Genomic DNA, 22,147 nt, shown 5'->3' with positions numbered 1-22,147 from the left:
CCTTTATATTGCAAATATGGTGGTGCTCAGGGAGTAGCACTATTCAGCTAATAATGAACACTAACTTTTGAGCAACTTTTAAACTTTTATTTCAGTTTGAAATTTGTCTATTCGGGAGGAAAAAATGCGTCATGAATATAGGCTACTTCTAAAATAAAGGAGATGCATGTTTTTATTTTGTTTTTTTTATTTGTTTTTATTATGTTTTAGTTTCTATAACTACAAATTATTTAAAGTGTTTAATATTTTACTCTGTTAATGTCAGCGATATTTACTGGATTACCGACTTTCCAGGGAGGGAAAAATGAAGAAAGCCGCAGTCTTTAGTTTATCAGCACAAGAACCCTTTTCATATGCGCTTTCCCTTTAAGAACCCCGTAGCACCACGGTGCTCCCTTGCAAAACACAACCAAAGAGGGCGGGGTTAAAGCAAACTGAGAGCATTAACCTATAGCAGACGTCGAAACACTCACGTCAACTCGACTCTGGGCCAATCAGAGTGTTGCTATTATTATTTTTTTCTTCAGACAGTGAACCAGTAATCGTGTTGCCTGTGAGATAAAAGCTCCTCACGAAGGACAGTGGTATGCGGAGAGGAGATTTACTCTCAGTAATAAAAAAAATAAAATAAAAATACATTCCAAATAATCGTATAATTTATATATTTGTATAATCCAACGACAATCAGGTCGTGCGTGTTTTAGACGGTGAACTAATAAATACCACTGTGTGAAGTTAAAGCGATATACTGGACATCTGGCAACCCAGTGAAGGTGACGAGCTTTCGATGTGATACAGTTGTGGTGAGTGCAGCGTCGAGACGAGACGTCCAGAGTGTCGCATTTTAAAGCGGTGAATGGAACAGCTTAAGCGAATGGCTCGTCTATGCGTTGGTCCCCGACTACAAAGAGTTCGTGTGTAACCCAGTAATCGTCTATTGCGACGGATCTACCAAACCAGGTACGCCTCTTTAAATATAACCCCAAAGTGTTGCAGCGTTACAATGTATTTACAACAACACCCGTACTAACCGCATATCAATCTACTTTCCTTCGGCGAGAACAGAAACAGCTCTTTTCCTTATTGTAGACCGCCTTAAGTTTTTGAGTCTTCAAAAAACTGGTCTTGCCTCTCGTATGTTTTGAACTGGGGGGAAATGATGCGGACTTGGCACGTGCCAGCGTATGAATTGAACTGTGAGGGACGACAGTCGAGCTGTCATTCATTTGCTTAGTCTGTATCAAACCCTGATGATGATGATGATGATGATGATGATGTGCATGTCAACGGAAATAAAACCAAAATGCGCCTATAGTTAGACACGAGATTTATAGTGGTTTGTTTTATATAAGCTATTTCACTGATTGTCTTGAACAGGAAGAACATGTTATTAAGTGTTACAAAATTAAATGATTCCTTGCAGACATGTATATTTGTTTATTGGCAGCATGTTCTCGTTAGGTTTTATTGAATAGAGCTGTCTGTAGTCTCATGGCCTGGCTGTCACTTCAGCCAAATTCATAATTTATGGCCAGACAGCCCCCTTGAGATTCAAAGGATTATTTTGGACAATAGAAATACCTTTCATTGAAATGAGGTTGTGCAATGACCACTGACTGAGTGATTTCTTGTCAGACCTGAGAGAGAACCTGATGTACTGACTGTTAGATGTGATGCATGACACAGAAATTCAGATCTCTCTCTCTCTCTCTCTCTCTCTCTCTCTCTGTATGTGTGTGTGTGTTATATATATATATATATATATATATATATATATATATATATATATTGTGTGTGTGTGTGTGTGTGTGTGTGTGTGTGTGTGTGTGTCTTTGTTTATTGACTTTTCACTGGGTTCTCGACTGAGTTTTAGACATATCACTGCTGTAAACATATATCCCTGAAGTTGACTAGTCTCATAGACTTTTGAAAAGTTTTTCAAATGTATTTTTTATTTGTTTAATATATTTATTTCAGTTGTATGGGCTGAAAAAGCATACTATTTAAGTACTTAGTTTTTTTGCTCATTAAGAATTCAGCATTAGATTAGGATTACTAGTGTTCCCTGTCTGCTTAAACAACTGATATCTGTTTGATGGACAGTCTTTTTCTGATAACACTACTGCTGTAACACTAACTTCTCTTGTGGTTTCCTTTAAAAAGCGCAACACTTGTGTATTGATCTGTTCTTGCATTTTGCGCAATCATGATTATTTACAGAGACCTGAAATATGGACTTTCAACATGCATGGAAGCAGAAAGGTGTCTTCTGTGATGTTGTGTCCCTTTTTTAGAGGCTAAAACCTACATTCACGACCACATTGACAGATCATATTTGATTAATTTTGTGTTTCTTTTGTAGTTCTCACCCAGCCACTAGAAGGCAGTGGGGATTGAGATGTTTTTACTCCGAGATTGTCAGCCAATTCTGAACTACGGAGAAATTACTCTGGAGGTTTTGTGCTTGTGAGTTGATTGAATTGCCACTTCAGATCAGTTTTAGCACTGCAACACCACACTTTGGGCACTCTAGTTGGTACATCTGAATATTAGATTAGGCCTCTTGGTTCTCAAGTCGACATTGTCATAGATCATTTTAAATGTGCTACAAAATGTGTTCGGTATCGCACGATTTATTCAAGCTCATTTAAGAACCTAAAAGCTTCTCTCGAAATGTAGAATATTGCTGTCAACATGTGGATGAAGTAATGTGATCTTAAAAGGCTTTCTACAGAATGCTTTAGGGTCGGAGGTCGTAAGAAATAAGACCATCAGAGATTAGCGAGTGGCATAATGCCACTCTGTGTCCCATCCTTGACTGAAGAATCAGGTGTTTTTAAAGATTAGCTTTAAGTGAGGGTTAAATGAAGAGCCTAACTACCATTAGTGGTAACAAAAATAATAATACCAATACCAACTGATATAAGAAACTAATATTAGCTGGTTATCGAGATGGTACAGATAAATTGTGTATTTCTACTATACCTAAAACTGTAATTTCTAAGAGCTTTTTGTGGAAACTGAAATGGTTGCATATTTGCATTGAATAGGTGAGACAGTAGGTAGAAAGTGGTTGCATGTGCTTGATTGTTAAGGAATGGTTGACACGTGACCGGAGCACTCCTTTTGTGTCTTTTGTAATCGCTCAGAAATGCCATCAACACACGGCTGTCAAATTCGAGAATGATAGCGTGGTTCTGCTCATGCAGCACTTTTTTCATCAATGTTCACATTCTCTCCTCGCTCTTTGAACAGAAAGCCTTCATATCTAAAATGAAAAGTATCCTGCTCACTTTGTCTGTTGCTCATTCACTGGTGCTGAATTTCATTTCCAGGGGTTTCTTTTCTGAAGGGGTTTGTTCAAGTGGTCCAGACTGAACCTCCTTAGGAAGGATCAGTGTTGTATGAAAGGGAAGATTACTGAGTTTGATCTTTTCTCATGTCTGAATTGTTAGACTTTCTTTAGTCTAAGAAACCCCTTTTCTTAGACTTTCTAAATATCCAATCTTGTTTTTTAAAAGAAAAAACTTAGAGATGCACCGCCACCGATATTTGTGAGTGAAACCTATAAGCCAATAAATAATTATTTTCATGTTATGGCCGATAATCAATAAACATATATATATATATATATATATATATATATATATATATATATATATATATATATATATATAATATGTTTATTGTTATTGTTATTGTTATTGTTATTGTTATATTATATTATATTATATATATATTATACAATTTTTTATATATATATAACCGTATTTATAATTAATATTAATAATAATAATAATAATAAAAATAATAACAATTGAATTTAAGTTACTCTCTAATATGGTTGATGGCTGACACATTTACTGTTTGGGGTTAGTAAGATTTTTATTTTTTATTTGATAGAAAGTCTCATACTCAATAAGGTGCCATTTATTGGAGAAAAAACATAAAAAAAAATATATATTATTAAGTGTAATATAAAAAAACTATGTTGATATATTTTAAAATAATTTATATATTTAATTTAAGTAATTTATTCCTTTGGTGGCAAAGCTGAATTTTTAGCATAATTTCTTCAGTCTTCAGTGTCACATGATCCTTCAGAAATCATTCTCATATGCTGATTTACTGCTTACTGCATTATCAATGTTGCAAACAGTTGTTCTACTACATATTCTTTTGTGGAAACAGCAATATATTTTTCAGCATTCGTTTTATGAGTAGAAAATTTATTAGAAAGTAGAGCATTTATTTGAAATAGATACCTTTTGTAACATTATAAGTGTCTTTACAGTCATTTTCGACCTATTTAATGTGTCCTTGATAAATAAAAGTTTTAAAGGGATAGTTCACTCCAAAATGAAAATGATCCCATAATTTACTCACCCTCAAGCCAGTATATATTACTTTGTTTTTTTTTCAACCAAAGAGTTATTTAAAAATAGCCTGGCTCTTCCAAGCTTTAAAATGGGAGTGAATGGTACATTTAGATTTTGAAACCCAAAAAAGTGCATCCATCCATCATAAAAGTAATCCATATGGCTCCAGGGGGTTAATAAAGGCCTTCTGAAGTGAAGCGATGTGTTTTTGTCAGAAAGATATCTATATTTATAACTTTATAAACCATTATCACTTTCTTCCTGCCCGTACGTGAGTCTAGTTCCGGCGGAAGAGTAACCTCTGACCCTTGACGCATGACGTATTAGCGAACAGAGGTTAGAGCAAAACAAAACTACGGTCACAAATTAAAAGCACAAAACAAAATTTTTTTAAGAGAAATGTTGGAGGATTTCGATATAAGAGAAGAGGAGTTTGAATTTGTTGCCCAGCCCTATTAGTTTGAACCGCAGGAGACCACCCTACTCTCACCTAAGCTTACGCTGCTCCTACATCCTACTCGTCGGGTCAGAGGTCACTTGACTCACATACGGCTGTTTCCGGAAGACAGTGATTATAGTTTATAAAGTTATAAATATGGATATTTTTCTTAAAAAAAAACATTGCTTCGCTTCAGAAGGCCTTTATTAACCCCCTGAAGCCGTATGGATTACTTTTATGATGGATGGATGCACTTTTTTGGGCTTCAAAATCATAGTTACTATTCACTCCCATTATAAAGCTTGGGAGAGCCAGGTTATTTTTTTAATATAACTTCGATTGTGTTTGGCTGAAAGAAGAAAGTCATATACACCTAGGATGGCTTGAGGGTGAGTAAATGATGGGGTAATTTTCAATTTTGGGTGAACTAACCCTTTCATTTAATTCATTAATTCAAAAAAGCTCATCATTAAGGAAAGGTGTAACCAAGACAAGAAGGACACTTCATTCCAGAAGCTAAAATGCAACCCCCCACCATTGTTTTGTTAAAGAAGAATGAGACACCCTTCATGTCTTGTTAAAGAAATGTTTCTCAGCCTCTTGTCTTATTAAGTGGTGCTGTGGTCTGGTTTCAGCACAGGCCTGTGGAGGATTCCCAAACAGATCAATGTCAAATCCAGTGGAGGATATCCATAACAGAAGTGTGGAAGCTCTATTAATTTAATACCAACACCTTCTTGATTTCTTTTTCACAAATGTGAAACTCGAGACCAAACATTGCTTCACCACAATAGTAAATCAGCTAAGAGGTTGCTCCTTGGTGGTGTGGAGTGATTTACATCCATACGATGCTGCCTTTAAAATTTTAAATGACTAAGCATCCATGCCTTCCATTTGTTCAATGATTTCTTTATGATCAGTAATGTATCCGTCTTATACTCTTTACTAGTATGAACTCTGCAACATCCCAGTCAGCTTGTGTCTTTGCCAAAAATTGAGATCCGTTTCTTCTCTGTGGAATGAACTTGAGTGGGTTTCTAACATATGAACATTTTATAAGTGAGCTTGAACCTAAAACAAACAGGGAAGAGGATGAAACCGTGACTCATCCTGTGACACATTTCAGCGAAGATGTTCCTGAACAACATCGCCTCTTCCTGTGGAGAGTCTCATCCATTACACTGAGGATTCTGGGTGTGGAATTCCTGTTTACCATCTGTCAGCACTAACAGCCTGTGGCCAAGAAATCCATCACGAGCAAGGCCTTCTCCATCAAAGTAAATCTGCACAGACCTTGAAAGAGAGCTTTAAGTTCCTAGCACTTATCAGAGGTGGCTGGTGTTCATAAGATGTCGCGGTTCTGACGTTTATCTAATCGTATGATTAACGGCGCAAGATAGACGTCAAGAACAACATCGACATGGAATTCAGTGTTTGTTTTTCAGAGCAGTTTTATTTCTGTCAAGAATACAGAAAGAAAGTGACTAACCGTATATAGATGACGAATTAGGATCAGAATTTGAAATATATGAAATAACGGTTCATTTAGTATGTTTGATGACTACCAAAGAGAAACACAATATTAGTGAAGAGATTGAGGTGAAACATGAAAATCAAGGTAAATATCTTACCATGTCATAAACTTATGAGCAGTATGTTATTGTGCGTTGTTTCATACAGGTATATTTAGAACACATAAAATGCCAGCCTAATGTAATTAAAATGTAATTTACCTCATTGTCATTTCCACCTCGCTGTTAAACATAATGCGTTATTTGTGAGGCGGTGTAAATGATACTGTTGTTGTGGGAATGTTGTTGAGTTACTCTCAGTTAAAATTACATTATGCTTGTATGCCGTTGAACATTGTTAGTTGCCATTCACACAGAACACATTTTTTCATTCCAATGCACTGCTTTTCCGTTGTATTTTCATGAACTGCCAAGTTGTTGTTTTTTCAGGCTGCTGCACTGCTTCTCCATAGTTTTTGTATGTAAACGTTCTAGACAGAAGTGCTTGACCGTTGCACTCTTTTGCACAGTTTTGTTTTTCATTCCACTGCCCTGCGTCTCAGATTTTAAGCCCAAAAACGTGTTTTGTGTGAATGGCTTCTTAGTGAACAAATTCAATCGTGGACGTTTATTTTCTAAATTCAGCTTGCTTATGCTGCATCGTCCTTGAGTTGGTATGAACTCCTCCCAGCTGTCAACTGCCAGTGAACAATAATCACTCACTCTCTCTTTCTCTCTGTCCCTCTTTTTTATTGTAGAACCACAAGAACAATCATTAAAATGTTAAACCAATTTATTATATTAAACCAATATAATAATAAACCAATTTTATTGCCACCCAATTAACATGCCATAATTTCCTGACATAATTGATCTCTTACTGTATAGTGTGTTTAAGCACAGTAGACTGAATAGTCCAATCAGCATCCAGGATCGGAACTATCCATTTTATAAGGGAAACCACAGCCTTGGTGATCAATATTTCCCTGCAGCTTCAATAGATTCCCTAATGGCATCTGAATATGTCTGTGTGTACAAGTACCTGTGTGGGGCTATAGGGGATTCTCATCATATGATATAAGATAATGCAATATTGGTTATTTAAGAATTTCTTGGCTATAATGAATAATGGTGATCACAGATAATCTCCTTTGTGTGGACAGAGATGAAGAGCTGTGTCAATTAAGGGTCACTTTACCATCACTAGCATCCTGGAATAGATTCCCAGCGGTTCCAGGCTCAGGTGTCTCACGAAACTCAATTGGCTGGGTTCCCGGGTGGGTCATTGTGGGTAACCTCCTTCGGATGTCTTGAGAGGGTCTCACAGGACCGCTTTGAGCGAAGTGGCTTAATGCCTTCACACACCTTTTGTTCCCTTGATGAGACCTGTAAGTAATATAATGAACATTACGACTGATCTCGTTTCAAATGGTTGTCTTTGAAATATGGAAATTTGTAGCGTAGAAATCTAGACGCACCCTAGCGGCAGCAAATTATATTTTGCAGCCAGTTTCGTCTAGCAACTCTCCGTTGGCTTGCGAGCTGGAAAAACCAAACTCTGGTCAGGCCAATCACATTGTGTATAGAGACGGTGAGCTGGCTTAACATAATGACGGCAGAGTTGCGACGGTTCCGCCTGAATTCCCTGCTACTAGAAAAAAAAGAAGATGGCTGCTGCTGCTGGCTAAGAGAGGTCTTTCGAATCGGCTTTGGCTGCGACTCTGGAAGACTTGGAGTTAAGCTTTTCTTTGAGAAAAGAACAAAGAACGGCACTGAAGTCATTCTTAAAAAAGATGTGTTTGGAGTTTTGCTGACCAGATACGGCAAAAGTTTAATTATCAACTAGCTCCGCTGGTGGGAAAACACTCTGGTTGCTTGTAGCGCTAACCTATTGCGTGCAGAAGGAATTTGAAAGACAACTGTTTATCCCGCCCCTCGGATTGAGCCCTGCCAATGGTGTGTTCCCAGACCCAACATCTTGATGTGGGTCTGGCTTGTCAGGCTAGGAAATTAGCCTATTGGAGCACATTTTTGTACTGTGTTTGACAGTCATAATAGTATTTAGGTTTGCAGTAAAAGAGGTAGAATAAACTAAAAACAACAACAATTACAGCTCATTGATTTATTTACTTTTAAAATAGGCCAAGGCAAATGTTGTACTTGCACTTGGAAGTTATCAAAACAGTGCCAAGACATTATTGGAGCTTGTTAAGGCCTGCATAATCTTGGCCAAATAAAATCACAGTATGATTATTTTGACAAATAACATGATTGCCGTTTAAACGACAATATACTGCGAACATTTAAGGTTATTGTAGCAGCTAAGGTATCAAGAGTCGGGATGCGCCGATAACCAATAAATTGATTAATCAATTATCATGTATCCCTATCATTATCCACAAGGATTCTCCCTTGCCATTAACCCTTCGCCAGCATGTTTATGCAGTGCAGTGCTGACACAGGCCAACTTGTGCTACACTTTGGTCAGAGAATAGCAAAACCTTGCAACAAACCCAACGTGCCTGAGCCAGAACATTGTGGTCAAGTTTTATGTGCACTGCTTGTTGTGCTGAGTTGGACACCCACTCCTTAAGGTTGTGTAGCGCACTGTGCAAATTAAAGACTGCAAGGTCATACATCTTGTTGCTGGTGGAGATGTGTTGGAGAGTGGGTGGAAACATGAGTCAATCTTAAGATATCCGACCAGATCTGTCTCTTATTTCAGACCACTATATCTTGCTAGTGTCGCTTTCCAAAATCCAATTGTGCTTATCGTCCAATACTTTGAAGTCTGATATATTTTTGTACTCGCTAGCATTTTTTGTTGATTCCATTTGCTTTGTTAAAGCTTCTTTCTTTTCAGTTTATTTTGAGGCCATTTCTTGGTTGAACAGGGCAACTAGTGGTATTAATTTAGTTTTTTCAACAAGTATGATTACAAATGCAGTATTTGTCTTTGATCCATAATTAATAGATCCTTTTACTCACCTGTTCATAATCACATCGTTATCTATAGGGCACAGCTGATTTGGTTCCTGCCGTACCAGTAGCCAATGAGCTCGCTGCTCAACCTTCAAATACTTAGCATTTGCCTTAGCAGTGCAGCGCGCTTTCAGATAAGATAAGTGCATGGATTTTTACTCTTTATCTCTGTGTTTTGCGTAGTCTGCTTAATCAATTCCTTATGAACTAACCACTTCATGAGGTTTAAATTAGGGCTGTGAAACGATTAATCGCGATTAATCGCATCCAAAATAAAAGTTTGTGTGCACATAATGTATGTGTGTACTGTGCAAAATTATTTTGTAGATATAAATACACACACATGCATGTATATATTTAAGATTTTTTTAAATATATATATATACACGCACACACGCGCACACGCGCGCGATAGACGTGAATTTGACGCTCTATTCGCATTTGGAGTGAACGCAGCATAATGAACAGGCTGCGATGTCAAGATTGCAATGCTGGAATTTGTGTGTGTGTCTAAAGCCCCTTTCACACAGCGCTTTGAACCCGGCAAATTGCCGGCAAATTGCCAGAGCGCCTTCTGTGTGAACGCAAACTCGACCCGGGATTTAAGCCGGAATCGATGCCGGGTCGGGACCTAGTAACATTGCCGTGTTCAGTCCCGGAACGCGCGCTGTGTGAACAAAAGCCGTAATAATGCCGTGTCGTAGTGATGACGCTGAAGCCGGGCTCGTTCTCCAGCTGTGAAACGGTACGTAATGCGCAAGTTTATGATCGAATCAGAGAAACAAATGCACAGGCGTGGTTTCTCGAGAGAGAGATCGCAGCTCATAAGCAAATTTAAGACGCTGCTGAGATTACAAGTCACATCGATGTCACGTGTCTTTACGGCATTTTTACGGGTTGTGTGTGAACGCACTCTCTGATTCCGGAAAATCACTGGCAGTGTGAATGACCAAAATCAAACGAACCCGGGTCAAATCCCGGGTCACTTTATCCGTGTATTTTCCGGAATCTCTGTGTGAAAAGGGCTAGAGAGAGAGAGAGGCACGGGCGCGATCGAACAGTGGAAACTAAAGCCCCTTTCACACAGAGATTCCGGAAAATACACGGATAAAGTGACCCGGGATTTGACCCGGGTTCGTTTGATTTTGGTTTATTCACACTGCCAGTGATTTTCCGGAATCAGAGAGTGCGTTCACACACAACCCGTAAAAATGCCGTAAAGACACGTGACATCGATGTGACTTGTAATCTCAGCAGCGTCTTAAGTTTGCTTATGAGCTGCGATCTCTCTCTCGAGAAACCCCGCCTGTGCATTTGTTTCTCTGATTCGATCATAAACTTGCGCATTACGTACCGTTTCACAGCTGGAGAACGAGCCCGGCTTCAGCGTCATCACTACGACACGGCATTATTACGGCTTTTGTTCACACAGCGCGCGTTCCGGGACTGAACACGGCAATGTTACTAGGTCCCGACCCGGCATCGATCCCGGCATAAATCCCGGGTCGAGTTTGCGTTCACACAGAAGGCGCTCTGGCAATTTGTCGGCAATTTGCCGGGTTCAAAGCGCTGTGTGAAAGGGGCTATAAAAACATACTCCGTCATTTTGTTCATACAGGACATCATTAAATCTGCAAAGTGTTTAGCCTACTTATATTTGTGTAAAACACAACATTGTGCTTTTGTCAAACTGTAAACTCCTGTCAAACTGTAACCTACAACTGACACACACACACACACACACACACACACACACACACACACACACACACACACACACACACACACACACACACACACACACACACACACACACACACACACACACACACACACACACATGCTGTTTAAAAGCAAAAATTATCTAATCTTTTGGACATTCATCATATTGCATTGGTTTTCATTTCTTGTCCTAAAACAGAGCACTTAATCTGTTTATTAAGTTACATTATACATCAAATGTGTTTTTAATAGTAGTATTATTTTATACAGAAATACATTATTTATAATTCAGATGAGAATAAAGTTAAAGTTAATTAAAATTTTAAGGAAACAAATATATTGATCTGAAATATAGCAAATAATTTTTTTAATTCATTCAGGTACAATTACCAAACATATCTCAAGGTCTTTTGAATAAAGGGTGGCAGTCTTTCATTATCAACTGTTGTTGTGGACTATATACTGGAGAAGTATTTGTTCTCCATTTGAGTGAGATGTTTTTATGTGGCTAATTGAGCAAAGTGCTCCCATATATTTTATTATTAGTAGTATTAGTTCAAGAATAAAAAAAAAATATCGGATTGATATCGGTATCGGCAAATAGCCAAAGCTGCGGCATCGGTATCGGAAGTGAAAAAGTGGTATCGGGACATCCCTAATCACGTCTAGTTCGACGCTTGAACATTTTAAATCTGTTCAGAGCTAAGGCGGGGCTACAGATTAGGTGTCCCTAAAGAACCGCCATATGTCTATGCGCGTATCTAACAGTAGTTCCGCATTACATTAATTAATGTGCACGCGAGTTTTATTAATTTTTATACTGTGTATTCTCCGTGTAAATCCATGCACCGAACCGTGACGCACGTACCGTTTTGGTTCAATACGAATACATGTTCCACCCCTAATAGGTATCGGATCATATTTTTTTCTCCCCTCCTATCTCCGATATAGTGTTCTGGGCCAGTATCGGCACGATACCGATGACGTGGATCGGATCGGGACATCCCTAATGACATCCCTACATGGCACATGTTTAAACAAGAGTTTCCTAAGACTGTTACCTTTACCATGGTCATGAATAAGTCATTGATTAACAAATGCTGCTATTATATGAGGAGGTTAATCTGTTCTATTGTGTGTTTCAGACCTGATGGATTCAGGTACTCAACGAGAGCTGCGTACAGCAGATCCCAGCCTCCACTTGCTCCGTCACGGCCAGTCCTGAGTATCGGGCGTTCACATCAACACACTTTGCCCGACCTCACCATCCCTGTATCTGCTTCTTCCCCATCCCACTCCTCCACTGGATCCTCTTCCGGCCCTCCCACTCGCCCCCGAGATGATCGGCAAGCTGAAGCAGAACTTACTAGTGGCCTGCCTGGTCATCAGCTCCGTCACAGTCTTCTACTTGGGTAGGCATGCCATGGAGTGCCACCACCGGATAGAGGAGCGCAGCCAGCCACTGGTGAGCAGCCTGCGTACCACTCTGCGTACGGGCCAGAACCTCAGCAACCCCTTCATCTACAATAAAGACATGCCTCTTATATTTATCGGCGGCGTCCCTCGCAGCGGCACCACTCTTATGAGGGCCATGTTGGACGCTCACCCCGATGTACGCTGTGGGGAAGAGACACGCGTTATCCCACGCATCCTGGCCATGAAGCAGATGTGGAGCCGCTCTGGGCGGGAGAAAATGCGTCTAGATGAAGCTGGAGTGACAGATGAGGTCTTGGATTCAGCCATGCAAGCTTTCCTACTGGAGATTATCGTAAAACACGGAGAACCTGCCAACTTCCTATGTAATAAAGATCCCTTTGCTCTTAAATCACTCACTTATCTGGCTAAGATCTTCCCTCATGCTAAGTTCATCCTCATGGTCCGCGACGGAAGGGCCTCCGTCCACTCTATGATCTCCCGTAAGGTCACCATTGCTGGCTTTGACTTGAGCAGCTACCGGGACTGCCTAACAAAGTGGAACCGAGCCATTGAGACAATGTACACACAGTGCCTGGAGGCAGCGGACAAGTGCCTTCCTATGCACTACGAACAGCTAGTTCTGCACCCAGAAAAGTGGATGAGGACGCTTCTGAAATTCCTGAACATTCCTTGGAATGATGCAGTTCTGCACCACGAGGATCTCATTGGAAAAGTAGGAGGTGTTTCGCTCTCCAAGTAAGTGCTGTATTATGACGTTTCAAACAGTAATACACTATATTGCTTTTACATGACTTCCTTGTTTCATTAATACAGAAACTGTGGAACAGTGTGTGATGAACATTGCTGTCACCTTGCATTGTTCTGCAAGTCATGGTATTGTTATTTTAGCATTATTTATAGTATTTATTAATATCTTGAAATAGCTTTTATTTTTATATTTTATATTTATATTTATATTTTATTTATATTTATTTTATTGCAATTAGTTGCCAAGGAAACATTTCTTATATTCATTTGTTTGTTTGTTTTTATTTTAAGTTTTTCATTAAATTTTTTATTTTATTTCAGCTTTTTAAGTAACAAAGACAATTTGACAATTTCTTGACTTATCACAAAAACAAGTGATTAGTCAAGAAAAAGCTATAAAATATCACGATTGGCAATCACTTCTGTTTATTCGCCACCATGGAAATGGATGGTAAAGTCAAGTGCGAGGCATTAGATCACCTGGGTGTTCCATGCATGAAGAAAGTTCATATACTGTGCATAGTATGCATACTATATGCTCCAGAAATAGTCAGACTAGTATGGTAGTGTGCTATTCCAACATAAACAACACTTTGTGTATGCGGTAACCGTGATCATTTATTTGCAGATGTGTGTGGGCGTTTTTCTCTCTGTCAGACTCAGACTATAACTGTACATGTGTTGAATTTCTCACTGACTAGGGATGCGTTATTCTCAGATAACAACTTGATAATCCCTTGGGTGCAATTGTGTACAGGATCAGTTTGACCACAATATGTTGTGTTGCAGCTTTTAGGGTATGTTCATGAATGTACTGAGTTCTCTGCACAGTTCATGCCCTGAATAGACCAAACGAATGGATGAAGTTCACCAGCAACATTCCTGCTGCAATAAAACACGTCATTGCATGTTGGAACATGAGTCCCAAAAAAAAATTTCAGTAGGAAAAATTTATGTATAATGTAAAAACTGCCATCTGATGTCATAGTTTGTTAAATTCGTGCCTTTTTTCTTTTTCTTTTTCTTTTTTTTTTTTGTAAATGCAACCTTGTTTTGTCAAATGCTTTTCAGATGTAATTTATTTCTGTACTTTAGGGAGCTACATATTCAAGAACAGAACAAGGTTGGTCGCTTTTTCATTAATCACTCTGAGAAGAAAAATTCCAACTACAAAGTGCTGGTCACATGGTGTGGCTGTGGTTTAAGGCATATTAGATAAGATATACACATGGCCTGCAGAAGTTATCGAAATCTCCAAAGCACAAAAGGGTCACCGCCATTGATACATGAAACAACTGAGCCCTTTTATGTCCCATGAAGAAATTTGGCTTCTGTCTAGTGTCTATTTTTAGAAATGAAAAGCTTATGGTCAGAGAGGGCCCACACATTCTTTTTCTTTTTTATTTGGAATTTGGATGCTGTAGCATATCTCTTCTTTCCCCTCTTTGTTCTCAAAGCATCTCAGGTCTGTCTTTCATGTTCAGCTAAATTAACCACAAACCTGTTTTGACCTTGTTCTATCCTCTCTCCTCCTCAGTTCTTTTCACTTCCTTTAGATTAGAGCTAGGCAATATTATGACAACAACAACAACACAGCTTGTTTTTTTTTGTTGCACAATTTCACATAGAATGTTTATGTACAGTACTCTTATTTATTTTAAAAGGATTTTTTTCAAAATTAGATTTTGCATGCAATTAAAATAAACCGTCATATTTACCTGCAAATGTATTTACTAAAACGTTTAGATGCAAATATTTAAAAATTAGATTAGAAAATAATGCAATGAACTTAAAAATAGATATATAAACATTTTTATTTACTATATGCTTTGTATACAGAGATAAACCAGATATACAGGTAAAAAGATATGGTTACCTCACATATTTTCACTATTTTTAAAGCAAATAAATTGAAACCTCTGCGAAATTGAGTGATGGTAAAAAACACTGATTTTGTTAAATTGTGTGAATCAATGCACAGATTTTTCTCAAATTTATATTAGAGACGTTAATCCTCAGGAGTCATGACACAAGGAGGGGGTGTGAAACTTGTTTACTGGCAGGGTTTTAGAAAACTTAATGGCAACATGAAAACGTGTTAAATTGCGTCTCAAGATTAATTTTACATTGCCAACAAAATAACACTAAAGTTTAATTAATAATTTATAATAATAATACTGAAGTCTTACATAAAATAGACTAAATCTAAAGCTATATGAAGTCAGAATCTCTGTGTATTAAGCTGGGATTGAGATTTGAGTATTCAGCATGTTACTGGTGGCTGCTGTTTTTACACTTGTGTGTCCACTCCTCTGAACATTTGGAGAGAAGCTGAAGGGCACACAGTTAAAAGACAGTGTTTGTAGAATGGAGTGCGGTCAGTAAAAGCAGTGCTTCTTATGGTCTGTTTTAGAATGGAAAGGGATGAGTTGAGAACACCTCAGCTGCTGAACACTCTGTTATTCTTCCAAAACCACGAAATGAAGGGATCAGTGACAACACAGTATCATTAGCCATTGAATGGACAAGTGGATTTTTGTGCCATGACACTGATGGATCCAACCTTTGTTGATTAAGTGCTGGATTCAACTTTTGTTGAATAAGTGATTCATTTTCTGTTTTCAAATGTTTTCAATTTGTCAATTTTTTCAAAAGTGATTAAATTTGACTGCCCAGTTTACTAGAAAAGCTTCTGATATTTAAGGTCATTATAAAAAAAAAAAAAAAAAACTACTGCAGTTTTTTTTCACACCATTGTGGAACTTTTTTTTTTGGGGGGGGGGGGGGGGGGACATTTTCCAAATCCCAAACCTAAGTTATTGTACTTAAGCGTAAATTAAATGATGTGGTTTGTTAAGGTTAGGTGTGCTATTACATTTCTAAATGACTAGGCGTGTCTGAAACCAAATAGGTGCCACGTTTAATGAGGAACGAACTTTTTAAGGAGTGTTTACGTTTAAAAAGTATGTTCTGAATAGCATGAATGTATTTAGTATGAATGCAATCTGGACGTACCACACCTGGGATGGTAAAGTGTCCTTTGGATGTGCACTTCAGAATCTCGGTAAAACTAGTAGGTCATCTTGGTACTTTCGGCATATTTGTTAGTAGTATGAATTCAGAAGTGTACTGTTTTTCACCCACTATGTAGTAGGATAGTAGGCATATTAGGGAAATGAGGGCGACGATTTGGACTATAAAACAAGAAAAAAAAAATCTCCATAGGCTTACACTGAAGGAAACTTGTCATAAATGGTCCAAAACACTAGCATCATGATGGCGAGGTTTGCTTGGGCAAGCACCAACAATTTGTTTTCTTTTTTCAGAAAATAGAGTTTATAATCAGATTTTTTTCTTTGCACATTGTTGCAGCTTCCCAGCTCTCCTTTCTGGCAGTTTTTATACCAATACCACTGAAAAACTCAGAATTCATCTTACTGTTGCTTGATCAGGCTTTCCAGGCTTAATGGGGATTTCTGGAGATTTATGTGGTGCTGTAGGAAGAATCTCAAAGGAGGATCTGTGGTGACTTCAACAGGTATTTTACTGTTGTTGTTATTCTGCACCCATATCCCATGTGTCCTGAGGCAAGACTTGAGTGCTCTTGGTGTCTGCTTCAGTGAGCCCAACCCGGCCTCTGTTAAATTAACTAGAGTCCTTCTACTGACAAAATCCCTATTCCTGTACTTTCGTGGGCTCTTTGAAGGGTTGTCTGGCTGCTTTGGATATCCATAAAAATCCTTAATGAATGCTAAGTGGCCGGTACTGCTGTTTGTTACGTCTCAGTGACAGTAGGCTTGAGAGACTAGGGTCCTAACCTATCCCTCAGGAGAGAGATGGAGAAAGGATAGGTGTATCTTGATTTCTTATGTCCAAATAATAACACATGCATTCTTCAGAACACCGTCTACTTTTAAAAGGAGGACATTTATATGTAGCTTGTTTGCAGATGCATTATGGACATATTTTGTCCAAGACACTTTTCAGCCAGTGAGTTGAACAGGATCAACCTGATTTTAGCCATCTTCAAAGAATAGTTGCGAGGCCAAAAAACATGGTGTGAACTTCAAATGCCGACACCATAGTTACCATAGATATAATTATGTTTACAGCTGCAGATAAAGCCTTGGGAGCTGGAACCCAATTATGGTAAGAGGCATTACATTTCCAACATACTATTGCATTTGACCAATCACAACAGACTGATGGCGCTTTTCCACTACACAGTACCAGCTCGCCTCGACTCGACTCGGCTCTGTTTGGTTTTCCACTAAAAGTTGTACCTGTACCTGCTTCCAGGTACTTTTTTTCGTACCACCTCCGGCGAGGTTCTAAGCGAGCTGAGGCGATACTAAAATGTGACGTGAAAACGTGGCAGACTGCTGATTGGTCAGAGAGAATCGTCACTATTCACTGCGTCATCATTGCACGCGCCAGACGGAGTATCCTGAATAAAAAACTGCAAAAACAAAAACATCCAAAAACAGCATACAGTCGATTTCCTCCATTGTCCTGTGTGTGTGGGTAGCGGGTGTGTCTCGCGTAAAAGATTAAGTCACGGCAGTTTCCTGCGGCGTCGCTATGACGACTAGGTACTATTGTGGAGGTACTATCTGCAATGGAAAACGGAGCGAAAAGCGAGTCGAGTCGGTACTGGTACTGGTAATGGAAAAGCGGCATAAGATTTGGAAGGGGGGCTTTAAAGAGACAGGAATTTAAACTGAGCGTTTCAGGCAGAGTGTTAAAAAGAGGAACTACTTTAAATTATGTAAATGTATTATAGCAGACCCTAAAAATTAAATAATAAACTTAAGCATAATATGGGCACTTTAAAATATGCAAAAATATCTTCTCTGAAACACCAATACAGCAAGTAGGTATAACTGTTTCATGTCAGGGGTTTCATGTCTGTTGTGTAACATTTGATCTAAAGGTCTCCGATAAATTAGGATTGTGCACACATTCATGAATATTTCATCAGACAGAACACCTCTCAAACATGATGTTGCAGCCCATCAGAGGAGCTCTCCAGTAGGACTCGGCCAAAGAGGCGTCTCTGCTCTCCTTGGAGGCATCAGAAAAAAAGCATGCCAGCTCAAGCCTTCATGGTTCTGCAGTCCTTGAGGGGAACGAAACCACCATAGCTCATTTCGGAGAAGGCACTGATATGATTTTAGGCTGAGGGGAGCCTTTAGGGATCTAATGGTTGGCGATAAAACACTGAACCTCGCCCTTCATCCCAGAGGGGACGTACAAATACAAGTCCATTAAATTTGGCCCACAACACCTGCCAGGGGAGCGGCTCTCTGCACTTAGGTTTGTTAGAGGCGGGTCTCTATCTGTTTGTTTTTTTGCTATTGATCAGTGGCTCACCACCTCTGACTCTGTCTCTGACTAACGTATGGGCCACCAGACATGAGCCTGCCAATTAACATCAATTCTGAGTGCATGATTTAAATGACTGGTAGCAGAGACCCTGGCCATTAGCACGAGTGGCCCATGTAGCTTAGGGCTCTGCTATTTGGATTTAGTACTACACCGCCATGCAAAAAGCTCTAGCGCCCTCCATGAATAATTGACAAACAGCCAGAGACCATTAAGCCACTCTTCCAGAAGGTAGCTCCGCGTGACCTTACGAACGCGTATGCGTGTGTACTCGCAATAAGGCGAGAAAAGGGCAGCGTATTTGTTTGAGAGCTGCAAAAATCAAGTGGATTGCCACCATCAGTATCATGATATATTCAGCGTCTGCTGTCATATAGCTCCTGCTGAGGAGTAATGGATGTAGCAGTAGCGAAGTTAAATGATCTCTTTCATCTCTCTAACTCGGGCGCTTATAGACAGCATAGTGATTTGTGTTGCTATTGGAGCAGTTACTGTACTCTACATATGCGCCGTGGGTGGTGAACACGCACTGAAGATACTCACCTTTTATGGGAAATATGGGAATATAAGAATCTTTTTTTATGGCTAAATGTGTCGTTGAAGGGGAACGTGGTCTAGCGGCTGGCACTTGTGCTCCTACACATGTGGGTGACATGGGTTTGGATCTGGCTTCCATCCTGTTCCATCATTCTCCGTTTTACACTTTTCTCTGTTAAATGGAGTGGCCAAAAATAAAGACAAGAAAATCAAATAGTCACATTTAAAATAAATTCAATGTTTTTAATAGGGCTGTCAATTGAACTTTTTAGTGTTGAATCACTGTATTTAAATCCAGTCCCATGACCTGTATATCAAAGCTAATATAATCAATTATAATACAATTTTAAATGTATTGTATTGGTTGATATTGGATATTTAATTGTGCATTCTCATGATTTCATATCAAACATTGTGTAAATTAAATGCGACATTATACTATTTATTTATTTATTCAGTTATTAAATAAAAATGTTTGGTTGGTTAACTTATGTTCTCGTTTCCCTCATTTATGTGTTGAGCGCCACCTCAAGGAGCCATGAAGTAGTGACGCTGGGAACAGGGAAATCTATTTAGAGCGCCTTATTTTATTAATAAAAATATTGATATTTGGCGCCAGCATATCGATTCTCGTATCGCACAGAGAAGTACAACGATATATCGATATTTTGTCCCACCCCTAGTTCATAATGGCCATGAAAATTATCATGCCAATCATCTTATATTTGTGCTTTTACAAAGCTTACAGATGCAAATCTCACCTCAGAGGGTGTCAGCTCTGTATCATAAAGAGATTCATACCAATGAGCGTCAGTGCAGGCTGACTGCGTGTTTGGCATGCGTTGGCCATAGCAACTGTGGAACAGAGGATGTTATTTTCTAGAGAATAGCATGACACATCCACTGCCAGGCTGTCAGAAATGGCTTTTCCTCCTGTCCACGCTTGCTTTTACTGTTTTTTAATGAATGATTTGAAGTTTTCCACTGAGGAAAATAACTGCAGCAAAGAAAGAAAACAGTCCTTTCTGTCCTGGGAAAGAATAAATCTATTAATCATGTTACAGCCGAAGTGCAATTCCAATGTAAATGGATTAGAGAAGTGAAGGACTGCGTCGGCCAGGGACTTGAACAATGAAATGTACAGCGGAGCGGCTTGCCAGTATAAATGGACTTTGTGGTGCCTGGGGAGAGAGGCAGGTCTCTAACGCTGAGGCTGAGGTCGGGGAGGGTGTGATGGGAAGGTGAATTCAATAACTCACAGACCGCTGTGTTCTTGCATTCCAGGAATAAGAGGAGACGAGGACTAGGTTTTTTTTTTTTCTCTTTAAAATGTTTAGATTGCCATTCACACGCCTCAGAATACTGGACATTACGATTGTATTTCTGAAAAGTATGGCAGCTCATGACTGTCTCCAGTCACGGCCCTGTGAGTGATGTTTGAGGAGGCATGACGAGGCAGGTTGTCACAGTGACTTCTGGGTCATTTGCTTGGTTGCACACATGCACACACAAAGCATGCCAGCATGAGTCTTGCTGCTGGTTTTGTGTCATTGTTTGCTGTATTGAGGGATTATAGGCTCAGGGTGTTCACGGGCTGTTTTGCACTGGATCCACACAGCACTCTAATGTGGAGCTGACGATCCCCCTTGTCTTGGCTGCAGATGGGGATTGAGTATAATAATCTGTTTCCCATCTGGAGCCAGTGTTTTCTATGAGGGAAGAAATAATAAAACGGGGAATATGGCCTCAATGACTCTATCCGACTCCAACTGCAGTCATCTCAGCCCCAAAAAAGAGGCAGCGTTGAAAGTTGGGAAAACAGAGAGAGAGTGAGGATTTGTGAGTCATATCCAGGTCATATTTCACTTTCACTTTCATATACTGTTTAATTTTAATATTTTATATATATATATATATATATATATATATATATTTCTTTTTTCTTTTCTTTTCTTTTTTTTACAAAATATGATTTTATATATTTTTTTATTGTATTTTGTGTAAATAAACTTCACTTCAATTCAATTCACACAAATTTCACTTCAATTCACTTCACTTCACTATAACTTCTTCCACCAAAAAGCCTGATTATTGTAATGTAAAAAAGTATCATTATTGTAATACACTTTACTTTTAAAATAAAAATTAGCAAATAAAAAATAGCATACAGATTATGTAAAATTATGTATAATTACTTATTTGTATATATTATAATAATGAGATGGAGGGAATAATGATCTTATTTGTCAAGAAAAGATTATTATAATTTTATTGTCAAGAAAAGATTATTATAATTTTATTTTCAAGCGTAATATGACCCAAACATGTTCTCGACAGGCTTTGTGAGATTGACCCAATATTTGCTGTTCCCATCTGCTGTCATAGGAGATGGGTGTTCAGTAGTTTGCAGTTTTCTTGGAAAGATGTTTTATTTAATCTTTGTCTGTGCAAATATTAGTGATATCTACCTATATCCTCCTTGGCAAGGCAAGGCAAGTTTATTTATATAGCACATTTCATACTATGGTAATTCAAAGTGCTTTACACAAAAAGGAATTAAAATAATCACAAAATAAAAGCAAGGAAAATTAAAACAGTTATAAAAGGAATTAAAAGAGATATAAAGTTGATAGTTATAAAAGGAATTAAGAATAAAAAGATTATTCATAGATAAACTTCTCATCTGGCAAAACGCTGGTGTATCATATTTTTCACAGCTCCCAGTTTTACTCTGAGATTTTCCCATGGTGATTGTTCTGTGTCTGTGATGTTCTATCGGCACACCTACATTTTTTAATCATAATGAGTAAGCCACTCCTAGTTCTCTCTAAACAAAAATCTGACATCTTCTGGTTTATCCATGGGTTTGTAAATATTTAATTTCAGACATATGAATAATTTACCCAGGGTGTGACATGAATGCCTGATTCATTTTTAATATCTCTGCAAATTTGAATCCACATATTTTATGGTGCAGTGATGGAACCGGCTTATTTAGCAGGTTCTGC

The 22,147-nt window shown here is 38.6% G+C and overlaps 1 protein-coding gene and 1 long non-coding RNA gene across 3 annotated transcripts in view; one reads left to right on the top strand and one right to left on the bottom strand.

Moving 5' to 3' along the window:
• Positions 1–580: 580 nt before the first annotated feature.
• tpst1 (tyrosylprotein sulfotransferase 1) overlaps positions 581–22,147 on the top strand; it is a 39,549-nt gene continuing 17,982 nt past the window's right edge. Inside the window, exons 1-2 of one of the 2 annotated variants that reach the window (XM_082178767.1) lie at positions 581–960; positions 12,179–13,205. In XM_082178767.1, the coding sequence (XP_082034893.1) occupies positions 12,373–13,205 (833 nt within the window). In that variant the 5' untranslated portion in view covers positions 581–960; positions 12,179–12,372. The remainder of the gene's footprint in view (positions 961–12,178; positions 13,206–22,147) is intronic. The other variant, XM_082178768.1, reaches the window with a different exon arrangement.
• On the bottom strand, positions 16,005–21,036 carry LOC309505409. Its single transcript, XR_014208428.1, has 2 exons — positions 17,710–21,036; positions 16,005–17,676 (listed from the first exon to the last, which is right to left on the bottom strand). It is a non-coding gene; the product is annotated as an uncharacterized lncRNA (long non-coding RNA).

This window comes from Leuciscus leuciscus (assembly GCF_965113295.1).
Source record: "Leuciscus leuciscus genome assembly, chromosome: 9".
Lineage (NCBI taxonomy): Eukaryota > Metazoa > Chordata > Actinopteri > Cypriniformes > Leuciscidae > Leuciscus > Leuciscus leuciscus.
Note: the sequence above shows the minus strand (reverse complement) of the source record. Positions and strands in the feature narration are given on the sequence as shown.